Here is a 17,529-nt window from a genome sequence, read left to right on the forward strand (position 1 = left end):
CTAAACTCTTGTTTATCCAACGACTCTGGTCTGTTTAGGCCATTAAAGCGGAGCCATTGAGGGAGAGAGAGGGCCAAGGCAAATGTAATAAAGCCACAATCTGTAGTGTGCAATTTAGTACTGCTACCATGTAGCACAGAAGATGACAAAAACCACCATGAAATCTGCATTGTCGCTATATTCCTCTGTTCATTTTCTCCATTTGAACAAAGTCAGAAGGCTGTCTGATAAAGACACAATTAGGGGTGTGATCGTTAAATCACTGGGTGGCTATAAGAACAAGTGTGTGGGCAAACTTGGCTGCCTGCGACCAGTAGCAGGGGAAGCAAAACAAATCATGATAAAGATGATGACATCAACCACATAATAGTACGGAAAGCCTGTAGCTGGTGTAAACAGCGGATACATGAAAGCAGAGCCCTGTGTATGTGTGTGTGTGTGTGTGTGTGTGTGTGTGTGTGTGTGTGTGTGTGTGTGTGTCAATGGGTAGGTTTTCTCATTCTAACATTTCTTGTGATTGATCTGGTTTGAACAACTGCTCGCCCCACAATTCCTGACTGTGGCTTTAAAAGTACAGCTATTTAAAGACAAAGAAAGCCAAGTGCAGAACATTAAAAGCCTCTTTTCCTAATGGACAATTGTGGTGCTAGCGCCAGGGCCTCGAGGTCTGTACACAGGAAAACTCCATTATCACTCTAACTAATGGAGGAGGGAGCGACTTCAAACCAAAAGTGGGGAGAAAGAAAAGAAAACAAGGGAGAGAAAGATGACGCACATGGTACAAAGCAGTGTTTCTTTAATGGAGTCCATCAATAATGTTACTTTCCCGACTTTATTGTGTTTAAAAGCGAGTAGGCATATTATCAATCCTAGACATGGGCAGAAATTAAAGAGCTTTTTTTTCTTGAGTGCATTTTTTAACAGACTTTGAATCAATGTGAAACAAATGTTTGGCAACAGGCTAATGATATCTGTTCAGTTGGCTCCTGCGTCTCTGGAACAAACCCTCTCTCCCCTTCTCTCTTGCTCTTTGCCACCAAGACAAACCCACAGTCAGTTTACATTCAGACGGGTGCGCTTGTTTTATATAAACAGACAGCCCTTGTGGCAAAGGGTTTGATTAGGAGGAGGCCCGCAAATCCCATTAAAAGTCCATTCGTCCCTCGGTTGGAGTTTGTTTGAAGACAGGAAGAGTAACAAGGGAGGAGGGAGGTGACTGGCAGTCTGTCATTGTTGTTGTTTCCATGCCAATTTCTGTTTATGCGCTGACGGTTTAAACACAGATATCACCCAGCAGCGAAGAGAGGATCTTCGCCAGTGATGTGGGCAGGAACCAAAGCCCAGTGTCTGCCGGGAGAACCCAAACATGCACTACAGGACCCACAACTTGTTTGTCTGTGGGATTCAAAAACTACATCCTCAGCGTGATCCGGTCACTGTCTATTATCAGCATCGTAAGACTGACATGTTGCTGCTGTTGTGTATGTCCACATGTAGGTTCAGCTATGACCAAATGATACAATATCGAAAATAATAACATGTGCGTGACCGTCACCGTCATCCTAACAGCTCCTTGACCTTGGCTGCAAGCAGTTTGTCAATATCCACAGTAATGTTGTCTGCCATCTGCTGAATCTGTGAAGGCAGAGGGGGAAGATGGGAAAAAAATTGAACTATTATGAATGCACGTATCTGGCACATCTTTGATGACATTATGTAGCTGTGATGTGACTGGACTGATGATGCATTTCTCTTCAGTGCTGATTTAGAGCTGCCAAAATATTGTAAAACACTTCCATTATTATATTAAATTCATTCTTAGGCACTGACTTCATGCTTTAGTTGTAATGTCACTTTAGAAAAAGCTGCAGCATTGGATGGTTTGGGCTGCGGCTGCAGTAGTTTCAGGTCTTAGTCTTAGTCTCAGTAGAGTCTTAGCTCTAATCATCATCACCTTCTTAAGTCTCATCAGTTTAGTGACTCATCTCTCACATTTGGCCACCTTCCTCCATTGTCCCTGTGTCAGTCTGCCCTATCAATTAACAAGCTTTATGAAGATCACTGAATGCCTCTGTCTCCATGTGTAAGAGAACTGTTGTCTTTTTTCTTTTCCCCGTCTCGCACCTGTTTTTCTATGAGCCGTATGGTGTCCTCTGAGTGTCCTTCCTTCACCTTTTTGACCTTTGCGACAGAGTTAGATCGGACTCTCCTCAGTGAGTCTTTAGCCTTGTTGCTGAACTCTTTGGCCAGCTTGGCGAGGTTCTCTCTGTGTTCCCGTGTTACTCTGCAAGATAGAGAGGACGTGAGATGGGAGAGAAGACAGAAGGCCAAACAGTAAGATAGAAGATGACATGCAAAAAAGAAAAAATTGAGACGGTAACCTTCGGTGGGAGACAAGTAAATGGATTACACCAAGCAGAAGTACACACACACACACACACACACACACACACACACACACACACACACACACACACACACACACACACACACACACACACACACACACACACACACACACACACACATCCATACTCTTTTCATGTCCCTGTGTGCTGGTATGTACATAAAATACCAAATACAGAAACAAAATGTGCAAAAACAAAATGATGAAGAAATAATGTTCTCACTTATGCAAAGGGGGGTGCTAAGTGCTCGTAGGCATGAAGTCTAATCATTTTAGTTCTGACTCGTAGCAACCATGTAACAACAATCAGTTCCCGAGGTCTTAGACGAGAGCTGAAACATCCGTCATCCCGACAACTTTGCATTTGTTAATCACTCAAAAAAAAAAAAACTCATACTTCCCATTTCACTCTCACTTTTTGTCCTTAATTGGCTTTTTTTCGTTGTTTTTGCCTCGGGCACTATTTGCAAACAATCCAAGTGCAGCGTCTATTTACCGCAAACAATACAGCCTAATTACTGATTCCAGGGCCAATCAAGAAGCGCCTTCTCTTTGGAAATGCAAATGGAGGCTCGGAGCGTGCCGAGACTGATTGCAGGGGGAAAGCAGTCTGACTCTTGTGTCCCTCCTCTGCCAGACTAACACCTGCTGCACCATGTGCGCACACACACACACACACACACACACATACACACAAAAACATACATACACATAAACACAGGCTGGCATTTATGCAGACTTACATGCACATGTGTGTATATGTAAAAAAAACAGACAGTATATACACACACAGTGGTTTAGTGAGTGAGTGACAGATAGTTTTGTGTGAAGTTGTTTGACTAGACAGACAGAAAAAGAGAGAGGGAGAGAGAGAGACAGAGAGACAGAGAGAGAGAGAGAAAGTGTGTGACCCGTTCAACATATCAACACACTGGGGGTCTCTCTACCTCTACAAGCAAAAGTCAATAAATCTGTCAGTAACAGTTCAGTGTATGGCGACTAAGGGTTTTATTAATAGAGTGAAATACAAAACAATGGGTGAGACCTACTGTGAGGCTTAGCTGAATTTGCATAATGTACTGATGATGTCATTGATTTATGTTTTAATCATTTGGTCTATGATCTCAATAATAATGTGAAATGTCTGTCACAGGTTACCAGACATATCTCTTAAAATCTTCTGTTTTGTCTGGATAACAGTAAAAAAAAAAAAAAAAAAAAACGCACACACACACACACACACACACACACACACACACACACACCAAAACAATAATTATAAAAAATAACTACAATTAAAATTTTGACAATTCATTGATTAATCTGATCACCCCAATGTTTCTGAAGGAGTAGAAGTTAAAATACATGTTGACATCGAAGAGAGGCAATGGGAAAACAGAGGGGCGATAAAGGACTAATAAAAGTGAAAGAGAAACATCAAAAAGAAGGAAAACTTGTTTGCCCATACTTATGTGCGTGTATGTGAGTGTATGTGTGTGTGTGTGTGTGTGTGTGTTTGAGAATGAGTCTCACCTAGGAATGGGCACCCTGATGATTGTCCCATCCACCTCTGGGTTTAAGTTCATGCTACTCTCTCTAATGGCACGGGTTGCAGCCGCTGTAGCCTGGGGGCAAGCACACGAGCATGAGCATGAGCATGCGCGCACATACGCGCGCGCGCACACACACACACAGACACACATGAGCATGTGCACACGCACACGCGCACACGCACACACACGAGCATGCGCGCGCGCACACACACACACGAATGTGTGCTTCGCTTTGAGCACTGGTGTGAATTGAAAAGCAACCGTACAACTGCAGGTAGTGGCCCAGCTCCAGCTGGCAATCATTAAGGTGTTATATTGTGCATGTAGTGTGTGTATGTGTGTTTGGGTGATGTGTGTGAGTGTGTGTGTGTGTGTGTCAGGGGAAGCCCATGCAGTGTGGAAGTGCCTCGGGCCACTGTCAGCGCTCGGCCCTGTGGGACGAGACTGAGGGGTTGCAGGGCAGGGCGCTGACCCCTGGTGACCTCATAGGAGAGTCTGCTTGTGCTTGTGTATGATACATGGATACCCACACATGCACACGCAAACATATACACAGTTGTGCTTCGGGGTGTGTATGTGTATTTAATGTTGACACAGATTCATCAAACACTACAATGTCTACTAATGCAATGTTTTTACTGAAAGGCGATTCAGTCACGATCAGTCTCAAACCAGCGAAAATGCATGAGATTCCTTTCAAATCTGGAATCAACATGTCTAACGTTGTATGTGGCATAAAAACCTTTGTGTAAATAATCGTGACACAGCAATGATCTGATCACCAAAACTGATTTCCGAGATCAGCTACACATTAGTTACACTATATTAGGAGCACAAATCAAGAATTTTTAAGACCGATACTGATATTGATCGACCGATAGTAATCCATTTTTTTTTAACACAAACACATAACTTTTACAAAAATCTTGATACGGATCCCATTGATTTATATTTTTAAAGAATTGTGACCAGGACATTGTGAAGGATATTTTACAGTTGAAAATTCACCTTGCTTCTGGTGGACAAACACACTGTTATTAAATTATGTTGAACCTACTTTGGTATTTCTGAACTGCAATTTCTTGCTACTCATAGGCCGACATACACAGTTAAGCATATGCACATCAACCGATATGTCAGTTTAGTTCTAGTCAAGAATCACTGCTGCCTTATGTAAACTTGGTCTAAACTATCACTGGTCTAAACATCTGCACAAAATGTCATTCTTCTCAGCTGTTGTCCAAAATATCTTCATAAAAAACAAAGCCAATATTTCCAAAACACCATCTGTCATCTTTATAAAGGATGGAGAGAATCAGAGGGGAATGACAAAAAGAGCATTATGTGTTTTGGGTGGGAACAAGTGTGGACACTGGCTGGAGAGGCAGCTGTGCTGTAAATGCTAAATGATATCTCAACACAAGATCAGACAAAGATGTTGAGAGGTTCTGAAAAGTGTTGCTTTACAGTCATAAAATACTTTGATAATATTAGCAAACTTTGAGCTCTTTGTAATTTTATTTAAAATGATATTTCTATTTGTTTGGCAGACAGAGCAGGCAGCAGAAAAAGAAGCTTGCATGAAACTCGTTGGTAAATATTAAAACAGCTTTCACATATGTGAAACATAAAGACATTATCCACCATATACAACACAATCCCTCGGCCCAGCAAACACTACATTAAAACCAGAGAGCTGCAGTTAAACAGTTCATACACACAAGGGGGAGGAAGCCAAATCCTTTGAATCACTGAAAACAAAGTCACACTCCTCAAACCAATTCTGCAACCACATGACAATTCCCTTAGCTGAGCTTTACAAAGTGTGCAAATGAGCAATGCAAGGAATAAGAGGGAATCATTTCCTCCTCTTTTTTTTTTTTTTTTTTTTTTTTTTTTAAAAACCTCTTTCTACCCTACTCCCCTTTCTCGACAGCTCCCTCTGGCCTCTTCCGCTGAGGGAAAGAAATGGCAGAGAGATTAAAGGAATTTATTTGTGTGCATTAAATTAATTCATGAAGTTTCTTTTCCTATGTTAAAATCATCCGGAGCGCAGGCCTCTGGTTGCTCCCTTTGAGTGTGGGGTGATAGATTCAGCCCATACCTATGTTTGATTGTTCTCAGCATCAAATTCATCACCGTTTCCCCTCTCCGACGTTCACTCCGGTGGTTACGGAAAACCGAGCGGAATTTCTCTGGAAAGGCCGAGCAGGCTCTGGTTAATATGTTTGAGAGGAAGAGAAATTACACTGAAGTTTCACATCAAACGCTGATGGCCCGGTTCAAAGCAAAGAGGCGAGTGTAGTGGAATGTGTGTGAGAGCTTGTGTGTGTGTGTGTGTGTGTGTACATGTATTAAAAGGGAGTCCCGAAGAAAACAAAGTTTTACTTTAAGAAAAAAGTGATGGGATGCTTAAACACGCACATACACCAAATTGCCTCCTGATCTAAAGCTGTTAGCTGTTGTTAGTTCCACTGTGTCTTCCCAGGCCGATCCTAATGAATGAATGGAAAACAATGGTAGGGCCTCTGGAGTGCCTGGTAATGGATAGACATCATTATAAGCCTATTAGGTCTGGGTAGTGAGGACTCACCCCTGTGTGGGACATGGGTAACACAGGGCACGACAGGATAGCGTGTGTGTGCATGAGTGTGTCTGTTTCCTCGTGTGTGGTCTGTGGTCGGAGTTTCGGGGAAGGAAAAAGACTCACCGGTGGACCATTCAGCTCGATTCAGGTTGAGGGCTGGATTCCAGATTTGAGATGCTGATAATTACTTAGATTTGCAAGTTGTTTTGTGATATTGGTACAAAGGAGAACAAAAAGGCGAAACCGCAACCCTCAGTGTCAAAAACGGTGACTGGTAGAAAAACAGAAGGCGGAGGAAGATATTTGCAAAAGCTGTTTTTTTTTTATTGTAACAGACAGGTGGTTCTCCACAAGAGCAAACTTCCTTTCAATGTCATTTACGCTTACAAAAACTGGTTAATATCTTTGAATTCTTCAAGAACTACTGTAAATTTGTAGGAACACAGTCGCTTAACTGTGGAACAGGTTACAATATTGTGTTAGAATGTGTAATTGCTTGTCTATAAGGTCTTAATCTTTATTTATTCCCTCTACCTATTTTATTGTGTCTATTTTAGTCATGCTAACGGAATGGCAATGTCAGCCGGTTGGTCGACCACTTTGATCCAGACTGAAATATCTCTGTAACTGATTGATGGATTTCCATGATATTTTATATAGGCATTCATGGTCCCCAAAGTCAAAGTTTCCAATTATCCTGAGAAATATCTCAACATCTACTGGAAGGATTGGCACAAAATTTGGTACAAAAATTCATGATCCTCAGAATATGAATCGTTGTGATCCTGACAATCCCACTAGTGCCACAATGAGGTTGAAATTTTGGGTAGTTCTAGGTTAAATGTCTCAACACCTATTAGATGGATTGCCATGAAATTTGCAACATACGATATTTGACACTTTGGTTTATGAACAAATACCAAATAAATAAAACTGCCATTCCCATCTGCCTCAGTTGCACGTTTTGTTTATTGCTAATAAGGAAATATCATCATGCTAATATGCTCAACTAAGATGGGGAACACAGTCTAAACATTAAACCTTCTAAACACCAGCATGTTGGCATTATCATTTTCAGCATGCTTTCATAATAAAGCTATGCTAAAGCTTTGAGTTTGTCACACTTTTACCATACCATGCATATAAACTTATGAAATTTGTGTTTACATGGTGTTTTGCATACCAGTTTATTCTCTTTTTCACAGTCATATGAGCAAAAAGCATTTCACTACATGACTTGAACTTTGCATCTCAAACAAAACACTATACAGGCTACTTGTTTATTAGCTCAATGGCTAATGAGCTCAAAAAGAACTATGAGTACATAGAGAATGAGAATATACTATCATGAGCACTGACAGTCTGTCGACATATGATTGCATAATGTTGTGTTAAGTGCTAAAAAAGCACATTTAGATTTTCCAGACCACCGGAAAGTCTGGCCACTAAAACTCTGCTTTGCCCCCATGTGCAACATTTCTATCTGGAGCTCTGATTAGGACAGCATTGTATCATCTACAAAGCAAGAGGGAGAGAAAAAGGATTGAAAAAAGAAAAATAATCTATTCCTTCCTAACCTGGGGGTAAAATGAGGTCATTTCCTATTCTGTGACAACTCACACACAGGCTTAACCACATCTCTGTGCAAGCACACACAGAGTTTAGGTTCTTGTTGCTATCTTTCACCCCAGAACAAAGAGCTCCCCGAGTCATCAATCAATTAGCATCTGAGACACAGTGGGAGGGAGAGAGGCAGGTCAGGTTTCATTTACACACACTGATGTGGGATTCTGGTCTGGCTCACTTTTCCTTCAGTGAGGACCGTCTATCTGTCTGTGCTTTGGATTATTTTTACAAAGCTTTTAGTTACTGTGTTCTTGTCTGTATGAGACAAACAAATAATAGTAGGGAGAATCTGTATCCGGTGTGGGTTCTTGTGCGTGGCTCTTTGTGTGTGTAAGTGTGTGTGTGTGTGATCGGCTTACTTCAGGGAAGCTGCTCATGTTGACCATAATGAGCTGAGGTGATTTCATGGAGATCTGACCCAGCTGGTTAAGAGGGAACTTTCCATCTTGAGTCGGCACCACAATGTGATCGAGGGCTCCTAAACAAATACAGATAAATGGAATTGTTTAATTACTTTATTTATTCATCCACATTGATAGTCATTGATAGTGCATCTGTACATCTGCAGGTTAGTTTTATCATCCAATATCGAACATATCAGCTTCTGTAAACTGTAGCTGTAAAAGTTTTATAGGCTGCATTTTATGTATATTTTTATTATTATCTAAATTAAAGGGGACTATAGTTTTGTAGATATGTTCATACATATTATTTAAATAATTTAATGTTCAAATGTGTCTATTGTACAAAATTCATTGTCACGTTCTATTGAGTTACTGCCATTATTGATTATAAAGTTTATTGTTTTATATTATCTGTAAATGTATGTCTCTATTTATACGTACATTTATAACAAATGCTTGTTAATGTTGTGTGTTTATGTAAAACAAAGAAGATTATCCAATATATTGTTACCGATTTGTTTTATTCTCAAATATCAATATCGGCCGCAAAGGTCCGGTATCAATTCAGGCTCTGGTAGATGTGGTTTTTGCTTTTCTCATTTGATGACACTGTTTCCATGCAAAGTTAATATAAAGGAAAATGTACAGTAAATTATTCAGACTGACATACATATACATATTAACAAATAAATGGACAGAGAGATGAATGTGCAGTAGAAGTCGCTGACTGCATGACTGAGTTAAAAAAATAATAGAAATAAACAGAGACCACTGTCAGACTGTTCGGAGTTTCCATGATCTACTGTCTCTCTGCGCTGTCAACACTGAAAGAAGCAAAGGTAAGTTTGACGACATAAGCTGACTTCTGTCCCTTCCTTCTTCCCTCCCTCTATCACCCTCTTCGTCTCTCCTCTTCCTCCCTCACTCCACCCATACGCCCCTCTCCCCCTCTCCCCCCTCCTCCATCTGGCTAACCTCAGACGCAGTTGTTTCCTTCTTCTCCAACTCTGCCTTACATCACTCGCTCCCTGCTTACCCAGTGGGGGTTGTGCTGCTGGTGGTGGTGTGTGTACTTGTGTGTGGAGAAGGGGGGTGGGGGGTTGAAGGGGAGGTGAGCCAATGGTGTAATTTTCTCTGTATGATCAATTTATCATATGATTTCAAGGGCAAACAAAAAACATAGATCTACCGATCATAGATTAGACACAGAAGAAGAAATTAAAAATAAAAGGTTGCTATGATGTGATGAAATGAATACAGATTATAGAAAGGCCACACCCCAGCTGACTGGGTGACATACTGTCTATCTGCCAATTATTCTGTCCGCGTCCGTGTGCGGGTTTAAACCTGCCTAACCCATTGTCCATCTCGCAGTGTCTGTGTATATTCAGCCCGTTCATGTCCATATCTGTGACCTTCTGGCTATCCATCTTTGTTACCTGTGCCTTGACAATGAGCACCTACACATCTGCTAGTACTTAGGGAGGGCATCCAGACAGACAGACAGTTGTTTCCTTAGCTACAAAGATGGACGGTGAGGAGGGGGTACAGGGGGTTGAGAGACGAGTGAGAGCGCATCCGCCAAATATAAAAAATTTGGCTAAATTATTCTTTATTGAAATATTACATGTGATATAAATGTACACTACACTACTACATATGAGTGTCGAGGTGACCTAGCGGTGAGGACAGATCCCATAGTGTGATATCAAACATCCCCAGTTTAATTCCTTCCCAGAGACCATGTCAGCTCCCCCTGTCTCTCCCCTCATTTCCTGTCACTTCTTGATTGTCAACCTTGGAATAAAGGCAAAATGCCCAAAAATGCACATGCAAACCTGCCAAGGTTAGCTGTAAAATGTGGACCATCCGTATCAGGTGGTCTCTGTGCAGCTGTTTGGTCTGCAGCACAGCTCGAATGACACCGTACTCAACTGGATGAATGAGCGAGCATGTCCGTTACCGTTTAAACCGTGCCAACCGGATTAAGTGTGAACACAACCTTAATGTGCTGTGATGAACTCATGAGGTTTTATGACACTTTTAGCCAAGATGCAGTACTAACAAGACTGAGGGTCGACAGTCGTACCAGCGGCTCTGTATTTGGGCACAGCTGTGCTTTGAGATGATACTAACATGTCTTAGTTTAGGGGTTTAGCGTGCTAACATTTTGCCAACTAGCTGCTACACATCAGCATGTTAACAGTGTCACGTTAAGTATGTTGGCATGCTGAGGTTAGGATTTCGGCTGTAGACTCACCGTTAGACGTCTTATCCACAGAGAGGCGTCCTTGTTTCTATTTTCAGACCACTTAACTGATGTACTTGTGTTTTCCAGCAAAGCTATAAATAACATTTATGATTATTAAGCTCCAATAGCTCTTTTCTTCGACAAGACCTCTAGGTACAGACAAAGTGCTTTGAGGTATTTAAAAAATATTTTTCCTGTACTGTTGTTGTTGTTGCTCTAAGTCTCAGTCCACTCTCTCTTCAAGTTTCCATGGAAACAGATAGTTTTCAGGCCAGATTACCCGTATGTGACTAACCACAATATGGTGGTCACAGCATTGATCCCTTCTCTCTGCGTTTATATGTGACCTTCTGCTTTACGCCACACACAAACAAACACATGCACTCGTACAGTATGCATTCACGACAACACACACTAGTGCATACAGTCATACACACAATCACACACAATCACACACACAATCACACACACACACACTTAATGAGAGCCAGATGAGAGGTTCATGAAACAAACACACACACTCGCACCAGACGCACACACACATTCAGACAACTGACGTCATTCCATTCCACCATCTCATCTCTCCTGTCAGCTCTAAGTCCTGCTGCCTCCCTGGATTACTGTGCAGCTGGACAGAAGAGAGGGGGATGGACGGAGTGGAGGAGAGCAGTGAGGGATACGCAGATGGAGGGAGAAGACAGGGTGGATGACAGGATGGAGGGACAGAGGCAACAATGGCGAGAGATAGAGAAGGAGAACAGAGGAGATGGAGAGAGTGAAGCAGAACTCTTAAAATTCTTGAACTTTTGTTCACAGGGCAAAAGTTTCCGTATGGATCAATAAGAAACTTTAATTAAGAGGTATGAGACAGAGTTTGAAAGTATCATGTGCAGAAGCCAAAATATGAAGCTGGGAATTATTGGAAAAACAAGAGAAGAGTAAGTAAGAGAAGGATAAAGGGAGGGGCTGAAGAAAATGACTCAGAGCAAAAAACTGTTGAATGATGAATGGTGGAAGAAAAAAAAAAGAGGTTGAGAAAGAGATGAAAACTGAACAGATAAATAACAGTGAAACGGTTGGATCAAGACTACAAGTGGAGACACTGAGGGTTTAACCATAAAACTCAATGTTGTGTTTGTGCTTCTGTGTGTCTGCATGTTAGGCAAGAGAAAACAACGACACTGTGAGCAAATCTAACATCAGAGAGAGGGGAAGGAGGGAAAGCAGGAGAAACTCAGGACACTTCCAGGTTTGAAGTCTGACTCCAGCGTCTGCCTCCTCCCGCGGGAGCTTCCATTACACACCCCACCTCTTACTACCCGAGCCCGGCTCCCATTTGTTGGAACCCAAAGGCAAAGGGTCATGACCTGGATGTAGTCTGGGAAACAGAGGTCAAACTGTGGTCAAGGTGAGGTCACACGAGGCTCTCCTCACTCTCAGCCCTTGGGCGATTTGTCAGGTAGATGCAAAGAGGAAGGCTCACCAACTTACATCCTAAAGTATGTGCTGTGGTATTAAAAGGTCTCATGATGCACATGACAAATTGTCAACAGAGGATGCAACAAACATCTTGTATAGCGAAGAACAGAAGTCTGAGAAGAACAGGCACGTCTGTGGAAATGCAACTGAAATGCAATATATGGAAACATTGGTCACAATCTGGGTAAACATTTTATCATTCTGGCAGCAAACATCCAGGACACCAGACACATAGCTTTGAAAATGGAACATGTGTATGGGCAATAGATAAAAAAAATCTAAAAAATTAAAAAAAAAAAAAAAAAAAGCGATTTATTTTCACGAGGCTAGCTATGACGGCTGACATCAACATGGGGATTACTAGTAAGAATGAAATTAAATAAAAGGAAGATTACAAAGACATAACCGGCTGCAGCTGTCACATAGACAGTATGTACTTGAATGTGGTATATGCTATTCAGGCTAAATCCACACATGTCTTAGTTTGAAAACTTTTGCTACATTTACATTTGGCCTCCACACTACCCCTAAAACAGAGACTTTTGGAAACGATGAAGCGGACACCCGCCTCGCGTCCTGATTGGGTCTAATCAGCCATAACTACCAGTGTTGAATGCAACATGGGTAACGGATTAGATGTGTTGCTGACCTTATTGTCTTTGTAAGCAGCTGTTGTGCAGTTAGACACTACATTGTAATGCTACAACTGCTGTTCCTGTTCCTCATTCTTAGTATTTTCTCCAACTGACCAAGTGTAGAGTAGACGGCCTGCTTCCTGTTTACACCGGCACGAGAACGCCCAGTGTACATGAACTGTCACGTCATATGCGTTTTCAGGTGTGTTAGTATGGAGGGAGATCGTTTCTGATACAGAGATGAAATTGTCATCTGGACAGAGATCGTTTTAAAATGAAAATGTATTAATGGGGGCGTAGCCTCAATTTACTGCATTTGTTCTATTGTTCTAGCTTGTTTTTCTTCATTAACAATCTATTAACAATACTAGGAAATGATTAACTGAGCCAAAAAATTAAGTGAGTATACTGTCATTGCTTTTATTATTCTGCAATGTATTACTATTGTTTATTTATTGTTGTAGACAGCTAGTTAAGTAAACTCTTATGTGTTATTTTTGTCTCCTATAAGGTGACTTAAATTTTGAACGTGTGAGTCAATGTATTTGTTCTGGTTTTGTGTCTTTGGTAACTGATCAGTTGTGTATTTGAGAGTGTAAAAGTGTGAGAAACAAAAGGAAAGTGATGTGAGGAGACACAAAACGTGAGAGGGAGCCCAGGAAAGAAAGAGAGAAAAGCAGAATACCTGGCGAGGTTCGGAAGCCGAGGTTGCGTGTGAAGTCATCTTTGAGCGCATTGAGAATGGCTGCCATGTCCTCCTTCACTTCATCCAGACTGATGACGTCTTCCACCAGAGCTGAATTAATATTCACCTTAGCCGACTGGCCTTTTGCCTTAGCTTGGAAGTTGAAGAGAGGGAAAGAAGGATTGAGGAATGGAGACTCATATCTAAGACAAATTATGTCTACTCAAGTAGCCCACATCCAGATTTAGAACAAAGTTGAACTCCGGTGTTTGTAATCTGTGCACTGACCTTTTGCCTTCTTGGTGGCATAGAGCCTGGTGCATGCAGCAGGGTAACAGGTGTTGCCGGGGCACAGTAGCGGGGCACTGACCCTGGAAGTGACGAGGGGAGACCTGACCTGTCGCACCAGGGACTGACACAGCAGAGGTCGCAGCAGGCTCAGATGATTCAAAGCCATAACTAAATAAGAACATACAGTATAAATGTTGTCAGAGGTAAAATAGTGCCACTGAATTTGGTGTAACATCACTTAGTTTTAAATTTCATAGAATCACAGGTTATTCACAGATCACTTGAAGTCAATTGTAATATTTATCAAAATGAAGCAATAACTCACATCAGCCAGTAGGAGGTAGGCCTACATCTTGTACTGACATTACAGTGCCATAGTCTCCTTTTCCCTTCACAACTATCTGATGATAATGCGCAACAAAAATCATGAAGGAAACAGTAGAAACAAAGCCATCAAATCCTATATTTTCTGTGCATCCTCTTTGAAGTCTATAAGGAGTAAGATTTTTCTTCATTAAAGGACATATGTTTGATTTTTGACCATATAAATTACAAGTATATTCAAATACATACAGTAGCTCAAGAGATCAACTTACAAATCATTATTTCTTCTATTTGTCATCTGATCGTCATCAAATATATCGGCCTGTTTGTGGTTTACAAACCTTAAACATGTTAGGAAACTGTTCCCATAGGAGTGGATAATATGGATAAAATCCATTTATGCAAGATATCCAATTTACCAAAGTAAATGTACTGTTATATCACAATACCAATATGCACAGTGAAGTGCATGCACTGATATGATAATCCAAAATGTCAGCCATGAAAAAGCCTGTAACCTTTTCAACAAATCAATTAATGGTTCAAATGAAACAACGAACAAACAATGAAAGATTTCAAGTTTCACTGATTGGATCACGGACTGTATGTTTAAGCAGAATTTGACGATACAATCCACAGATTAGGAAAAGATGCACATATAAATACAGTCACATATCCCAGCTGTTGTAACTTCCTGCACTCAACTCCACAGGCTACATTACATGCAGTTACACTTAAGTCACGATGCTCTTTCTCTTCCTCTTACACACAGACAAATCTTTGGGATAAAAACTAAGTCCGCACTCAGCCCACGCACAGTTGTTTGGGCATTCCTGAAGGGGAACCTCCCAATCAAAAAAAAAAACACACAACACTATGAGACCAGCCACATCTTTTCTATGGATGAACCGCCTCCCACCTCGCAAACTGGCTCTCGAGTGTGAACTGCGTCACTGAACCTCAGCGACACACACAAGCACAGGCAAACTCTCAGATATTGAAGCCCACAGACACAAACACACACTAAAGCCGGTCTTTCACAGTCAGTGGCTGTGAACAGCTCGCGGTGTACTGCAGCCTGACTGACATCCTCCATTGTCTGGTGTGTATTTGTAACTGTAAACTTAAAGCTGTGAGGGGAAACAAACCATACTGCTGCAGTAAAAACTATTTGGACACACATGAGAGGAGCTTTTACTGAATGCATCATATTTCTGAGACACTTTTTTCTGGGAAATGATGAATATACTGAATAATTTTCAGCTTAAAGCCCCAAAAACGTCGAAAACAAAATGGAGTGGAGACAAAAAAGCTGAGTTTCCCCACCCATCCAAGAGGCATTAATTAAATGTTCAGTAAAGTCATTGGTTTGACATCTTTTTATGGATATCTGTTGACTCACATATCTGAGATTGAAAATATTTTTGAAATGTAGAGAGTAAAGGTAGAGTTGGTCATTTTAATTCTCTTCACATTTCAAGCTATTAAAAGTTATCCAGATGTTTCAGAAATCTTGATATAATAATTTTTCAAGTTTTCAAGGACATTGGAGGCAATACAACTATTTTTTTCTTGTCTTGTTAAGACTTCTCATCACCAGTCATGAGTCCAAAAACGCCCAGTGAAACCCACCCCAAGAAATGTTAGTCACCAAAAAAATTATGTTGGAGAAATGCGGAATCCCTTTATTTTAGTGAAATTTGAATGTATTTGCTGTATTGAAGTTTTGAATCAAAAAATTTGCCTTAAATAACCCATCATCTGTAATCTGTGGATTGTAAACAGTACTGATCTCAGTGTCCTCACAAAAGCTACAACCATGTCACTAGTCCCTGATGTTAGTCCAAGATAATTTCCCGACACCCAAACATATCCCAATGGCAATATTTAGGCAAGACTGCGGACCACCACCTATAACAGAAACCCATAATAGGTATCCATGGCTGGCAGGTTTCCTGTCATGCTGATATGATACGGTGCACTACGGCAGAGCAAATAGGCTGAGATGTGGGACAGTGACAGATCTCTTTAGAGGGGAAGTCGAGCAGAAAAAGTGAAGCACAGGTGTTCAGTGGGATACTGTAGCCTCATATCCTGTAGGTTTTACACACAGCAGCAGCTGCGGACACACCTCTGCTTCTTCCAGTGGCTGAAGCCAGCTGGTGAGCCCGCATGATTTCTCCTCTGTACACTTTACAGCTTGAGCAGAAAATAATGCAGCGGTGTATCTGACAATGCTCTGCCTTGTCAAAAAAAAAAAAACTGTTCACACTGGGGCAGTGACTTATGATTATTTTAATCATCAATTCATCTCTCTCTTTTTGTTTAATTGATTGATTGTTTAATATATGAAGTGTCAGAGAATGCTTCCTAGAGCCCAATGTGACGCCTTCAAATTGCTTTTTTTAGGCCACTGTGCTCAGTAAAGTTACCAGTCCAAATTATTCATATTACAATGCTATAAAACAGAAAGAAATGTCCTTACATTTTAGAAACTTGAACCAGCATATGACATTTTTGCTCATAGACTAATCTTTCTGCACTAGATCACAAAATAAACACACTGGTCTATTTAAGTAACAAGAAACTGGCTTGACTGACTGATAATATATCTATAATGGTTCTGATTTTTACCAAAAAGTATCCCTGACAACTGAAAATGACACTTCAGTTTAACTTTTATATTGTCACAGTCCACTGAGAGGAACATAAAACGGGAAACTTCACGTGTGATATTCCAGTGAACAGATATGTGGATGTCCACTCGGGAAAGTGTTTGGGTTATCACTATTGATCTTTTCTATGTCATTCAATCCCAAAGGTGGCACCAGGATGATTCAGATCATTAATATCTAATTGATACTCGAGTAAAATTATGAAAGTAGGTGGCTGTCGAGGCTGATACTATATCAAGTAACAAACATACACACGTAGTTAAGATAACTAGCTGGTCCTGACACTTTATGTAAGTGGAATGTGAAGGTCGGTGCTGTGATGTCGGTGTGCACGTCATGGGCAAAAACCGACATAAAACACTGCTAAATATAGTACTTCCTTTGATTTCTGTCATTCAACTGTAAATAATCCCAAAACTCTACTTACTTTCAGGTTTAAAGTCTTTACAGAGGCTTGTTAGCTGCAGAGAGAGACATCAGGGAAAAGCCACATTTGATATGTTTATTGTCATCATTACGCGCCGGTGTTTGGCCACATCCGGGTCGGTGTTTGAAAGTGGACACGGGTTACACCGAATGAGCGGGGTTCCTATGTGAAACGAAAAACGACAT

General features: G+C 41.0%; 2 protein-coding genes across 2 annotated transcripts in view; both read right to left on the minus strand.

Moving 5' to 3' along the window:
- Window positions 1–779: 779 nt before the first annotated feature.
- Window positions 780–17,447, minus strand: mrrf (mitochondrial ribosome recycling factor). Its single transcript, XM_056402809.1, has 7 exons — window positions 17,345–17,447; window positions 13,916–14,086; window positions 13,628–13,780; window positions 8,533–8,651; window positions 3,941–4,032; window positions 2,125–2,284; window positions 780–1,635 (listed from the first exon to the last, which is right to left on the minus strand). The coding sequence occupies exons 2-7, from the start codon at window positions 14,082–14,084 to the stop codon at window positions 1,558–1,560; spliced, it is 771 nt and encodes a 256-aa protein (XP_056258784.1). The 5' UTR covers window positions 14,085–14,086; window positions 17,345–17,447; the 3' UTR covers window positions 780–1,557.
- morn5 (MORN repeat containing 5) overlaps window positions 13,993–17,529 on the minus strand; it is a 47,362-nt gene continuing 43,825 nt past the window's right edge. The window contains exon 6 of the mRNA XM_056402814.1: window positions 13,993–14,086. The gene's annotated coding sequence lies outside the window, so the exon portion shown is untranslated. The remainder of the gene's footprint in view (window positions 14,087–17,529) is intronic.

This window comes from Seriola aureovittata, chromosome 18 (genome assembly GCF_021018895.1).
Source record: "Seriola aureovittata isolate HTS-2021-v1 ecotype China chromosome 18, ASM2101889v1, whole genome shotgun sequence".
Classification (NCBI taxonomy): Eukaryota; Metazoa; Chordata; class Actinopteri; order Carangiformes; family Carangidae; genus Seriola; species Seriola aureovittata.